Raw genomic sequence first — 4912 nt, 5'->3', positions numbered from 1 at the left:
GGCTGTAAAGTTTTCCAAGCTGGGTGTGAAAAACTCAGAACAAGGCTTTCAAAAGAGCTGAAACTAAGTTTTGGTCTAGGGTTGATTAGAAGACTAGAACTGAAGATAGCTGCCACTCCACCACCTCGACCAGTGTCTCGAGGAATATGAGTATTAAGATGACTGGGAGGAGTGGATTCATTTAAGCTGACATATTCTTCCTGACACAGCCAAGTCTCAGTTAAAGAGAGTAAATCAATATGATAATCTGATATCAGATCGTTCACTAATAGAGCTTTAGATGACAGGGATCTGATATTTAACAGACCACATTTAATTCTCATATTTTTTGGCATAACTTTGGTTGTTGTTTTAATTTTTATGAAATTTTTTTGATTTACTCCTTTTTTATTTGAGTTAGAATTAACTGTAATAAAAGGCCTGGGTTGGGGGGCAGACACAGTCTCTATAACATTAACATTGTGGCTGGGAAACTGCTCACAGGGAAGCTCAGAGGAGTGTGTAGGACTACAGCTCTGCCTCCTGGTCTCAACTCTGGTTTGTCAGGTTTTACGACTAACAAACTTAGCCATATTACGAAACAAAAGAGCTGCACCATCCAAAGTGGGATGAATGCCGTCTCTTCCGATAAGACCAGGCTTTCCCCAGAATGTCTGCCAGATATCTATGAAGCCCACATCGTTTGCTGGGCACCACCTCGACAGCCAGCGGTTGAATGATGACATGCGGCTATACATGTCATCACTCGTCAGATTGGGCAGGGGTCCAGAGAAAACTACGGAGTCCGACATCGTCTTTGCAAATGCACACACCGACTCAACATTAATTTTAGTGACTTCCGATTGACGTAACCGGGAGTCATTAACGCCAACATGAATTACAATCTTATCAAATTTACGATTATCCTTTGTCAGCAGTTTTAAATTTGACTCGATGTCGCCCGCTCTGGCCCCAGGAATACATTTCACTATGGCCGCTGGCTTCGCTAACTTCACGTTTCTGACTATGGAGCTGCCAATAACCAGAGTTGGTTTCTCAGCGGGTGTGTCGCTGAGTGGGGAAAACTTGTTTGAAAAGTGAAGTGGTTGGTGGTGAACCGTGTGCTTCGTCTTGCGGCTATGCTTCCCTCTGAGAGTAACCCAGCCACTGCATCCCAGCTGCTCGGGAGTTGCCGGGGGAGAAGCTACGCTAGGTCGGCCCGCACCGGCTACTGGCCCTGGGGGCTTGCTGCTGACTACAGCAGCTAGCGATGCTTGGTTTTCCAAGGTGCGGAGCCGCGTCTCTAATTCCGTGATCCTCGCCTCCATAGCTCCAAAAATACTACATTTCATACAAGTACCCTTATCCGTAAAGGAGGTCGAGGTAGAGCTAAACATCTGAAACACGGCACAGGGCAGATCAGGAGAGCAGGAGGGAGAAGGAGAAGACATTTCAATTTGATTGAGCTAGCTGCTAAGCTAACGGCTAAGCGAGTATAAAGTTAAGGGTTTAGCAGATATGATGCTAATGCAACAACGAGAGTGCTTGATGAAAACTAGTGTCTGTTTAAGTACACAGCAGCTGAATAACCACAGTGATGATAATTACAGCAGATTAATCGATTTAGCTCGAGCTCTAGCAGCAGCTACAAACAGCACAGAACAACACAGTAGCAGCCAGATAACAGGAAATGACACAATACGCTCACCTGACGCAATACGCTCACACACGTCACCTCAGATGGATATCAACCTCCCTTGTTCCCTGCACAGGAAGAGGAACTGGCTGTCCCTTCAGTCCAAACCCAAATGCGCCGCTGCTTCAGGATGTCGAAGCAGGCCAGGGCTGCTCTCCTCCGTTCCTCTGCCAGGATGCAGAAACAGGCTAATCGCCGCCGCACTCCAGCTCCCAGTTACATTCCGGGACAGAAGGTATGGCTCAGTACAAAGAATCTTCCTCTTAAAGTGGAGTCCAAGAAATTGTCTCCTCGTTTCATTGGACCTTTTGAGATTGAATCCTTGATTAACCCTTGTGCTGTTCGCCTGAAGCTCCCTGCCTCTTTTGGCATCCATCCAACTTTTCATGTCTCCCAAGTCAAGCCTGTCTCCTCCAGCCCTTTGTGTCCACCCACACCTCCCCCTCCTCCTCCCCGGATGTTGGACGGTGGGCCAGTGTACACAGTCTGGCGGCTGCTGGATGTGCGCCGTCGTGGTCGTGGATTTCAGTATTTGGTGGACTGGGAGGGTTATGGCCCAGAGGAGCATTGTTGGGTCCCACGCCGGCACATCGAGGATGCATCCCTCATCCGGGACTTCAATTGGCAGCATCCTGACAGGCTGGGACGTGCGCCAGGTGGCGCCCGTAGGGGGAGGGGTACTGTCACGCCCACTGCTGCCTCCTAGCAGGTCTCTCTCCCTCCCTGTTTCTGTGTGTCTGTCTCTGCTTAATTACAGGAGTGGGTTCAGGTGTGTGGGAGCCAGTGGGCAGCTGCTAATCATCTAATCAACTCTGCTACAAATACCCGGCTTCTTCACCACCACACTGCCAGATCGTAGACTCAGTTTGACAGTCAGTACGCTTCGGCCTTTTGCTCTCCAGATTTTGCATTCCTGTGTCACTTACCCTCGTTTCTTCTGCCTACAGTGCGTTGGACCTGCTCCCACCACCAGCCTACTCCTGGAATCCTTTTTGACCCACTCCCTCAGAAAAAGAACCTTGGCTCCCCTTACCTCAGCCTTGCCTTCACCTTCGTACCTTTTTTGAGTTTGTAATACACTCTTTTGCTTTGAAACCAGCCTCAGTGTCTGTGTTCTGCTTCTCGGGTTCAAGTTCCTTTTTCCCGCGTAACAGATGCCCAAAGTGCCCTTTTGTCTAAGTGATTTTTTTTTGTGTGTGTGTGTGTGTGTGTGTGTGTGTGTGTGTGTGTGTGTGTGTGTGTGTGTGTGTGTGTGAAAGTCTGTCTGTGTGGCCCAAAATAATAATAAATAAAAGAAAATAATGATAATTTAGATCTACCTTGGTCGGTCACGTGATCCACGACGTGCCCTTACTCTGCCTCTCCCATGCTCTTTTTAGTGTCTACACTCTCAGATCAATACAGCCCACCTCCAGCAATATCAGCAGCAGCAGCCTCCTCACCAACCCCTTCAACAGAAGCTGTTCAGTGTACCCCATCAGGTAAAACATTGACTACTTTTGCTTTGCACTGGCCTTTAACAAATATATGAGGTGTAGACAATGATATGGTATGTTGTGATTCCATGTTACAATATTTATGAAAATGGGTTGCTACAATTCAACCAGTTATATTGTAAGGTATGTTTCTGTATGGTGTTTCAAATTCGGGCTCCATGTGCCCCCTTTTAACTTTGAGCACCTGCCCCTCCAAAGGTCTCTGCACGGCCCTGTAACTCAGGCCCGTCTACCGTTTATTCCATCCAGCTTCATACTTCGTAAAGCCACCATACTGAGCAGACATTTTAGGGTTGTCAATGAGCTTTAAAAACTGCACCGAACAATACACTGTCTGCCTAGGCTACTTTGTGCTGTTTTCTCTGAACAGGCTTATTGCCCAATGGCACTGTGGTCAAAATGTTCTCTTTCTCCTTGACAATAAGATCAATCCTAAGTTGCCTGCTGAGAGTGGGTGTCCACAGGGGTCCCACCAACAGAGGTTTTGGTATCTAGAATGAATTTGGCGTATATTCTCATAGGCTCGTCGTGTGGTTTTCTCATGGGCCTTGCGGGCTGGGGAGCATTTCTTGTTACTATAGCAGTCAAATGTTCATGCCAGTTCAGATTTTCAAAAATTCTACTGTCTACAGTCATTCCTCCAACGTGATCAAACTGACTAAAGTTAACTTCAGTCACTCAATTTTCCCCTACTGTCTTAATCACCCAGGTGTCGGAGTCCAGGTTAGCCTAACTGGCAAATGGTCAGACATTACGATGTTCCGGACCTTTTCTTGAGAAAAAAAATCTCTAACTGGACCTCTTTCAAGTTTAATTGAGTACCCCTGGCTTACTTGAACTAATTTCCCCTGATTTCAGACGAGGATTAAAAGGAAACTACCTGTTATCACATTCAAATTTCACTTCAGAGTGATAGTCCACCACCCCAGGGTGTCACTCAGAAAATATCAGGTCATTCTGATGTGGAATTTCAAAATTAAAGCCCTGTAAAATGGCTTACATGAACTAATTTCCCCCTGATTTCAGATGAGGATTAAAAGGAAACCTTCTGTTATAACACACTAATTTCACATCAGAGTGATCGTACAACACCCCAGGGTGTCACTCAGAAAATATCAGGTCATTCTGATGTAGAATTTCAAAATGAAAGCCCTGTAAAATGACTTACATAACATGATTTTCCTATGATTTCAGATTAGGATTAAAAGGAAAGTTCCTGTTATCACGCACTAATTTCACTTCAGAGTGATAGTACAACACCCCAGTGGGTCACTCAGAAAATATCAGAATATCACTCATAGAAAATCCCTGCACTCCATTATAAGTCATATGATACATATTAGTGACCTGTTATGCATATTTCCATGTGGTGAAATCAATAGCTTACTCATTATGAATGAATATATTGACTCAAAACTGCTTGTATCGTGTCAATGGTATCCTCTCACAACATTCACAGTCATACATTTCTGGTATAATCCCATAGAAAATCCCTTCACTCCATTATGAGCGTGAATTGCCTTGACCTTAATTCTGCATCTTTTTACAAAGTATTCTGATCATTGGAAAAGACACATGCAGAGTCTGTAAGAAGAATGCTGGTACAAATGGTCAATTTAGGTACCAACCATCCCCCAAGTTTACGACCCTTCTCACATTCCAGAGAAGATAACTCACATGCAGACACATCCTTTCTGCAAAGAATATAAGGACTAAAGTGACTGATTCTCCTATGTAATTG

The 4912-nt window shown here is 45.3% G+C and overlaps 1 protein-coding gene across 1 annotated transcript; it reads left to right on the top strand.

Annotated features, from left to right (window-relative positions):
- The first annotated feature begins 1295 nt into the window (after positions 1 to 1295).
- On the top strand, positions 1296 to 2727 carry LOC138595282 (uncharacterized). Its single transcript, XM_069666648.1, has 3 exons — positions 1296 to 1910; positions 2028 to 2547; positions 2623 to 2727. The coding sequence occupies exons 1-2, from the start codon at positions 1788 to 1790 to the stop codon at positions 2379 to 2381; spliced, it is 477 nt and encodes a 158-aa protein (XP_069522749.1). The 5' UTR covers positions 1296 to 1787; the 3' UTR covers positions 2382 to 2547; positions 2623 to 2727.
- Positions 2728 to 4912: the final 2185 nt, after the last annotated feature.

This window comes from Semicossyphus pulcher, unplaced genomic scaffold (assembly GCF_022749685.1).
Source record: "Semicossyphus pulcher isolate SPU_LCO1_2020_fin unplaced genomic scaffold, fSemPul1.0.p SCAF_17, whole genome shotgun sequence".
In the NCBI taxonomy this organism is placed as follows: domain Eukaryota; kingdom Metazoa; phylum Chordata; class Actinopteri; order Labriformes; family Labridae; genus Semicossyphus; species Semicossyphus pulcher.
Note: the sequence above shows the minus strand (reverse complement) of the source record. Positions and strands in the feature narration are given on the sequence as shown.

What these genes read in the sequence shown, in the direction of transcription:
- LOC138595282 (XM_069666648.1), top strand. Translation starts at nt 1,788, where the DNA reads ATGCGCCGCTGCTTCAGGATGTCGAAGCAGGCCAGGGCTGCTCTCCTC. An exon ending in GTTACATTCCGGGACAGAAG is followed by an intron (nt 1,911 to 2,027) that starts GTATGGCTCAGT and finishes GTTCGCCTGAAG; the next exon opens with CTCCCTGCCTCTTTTGGCAT.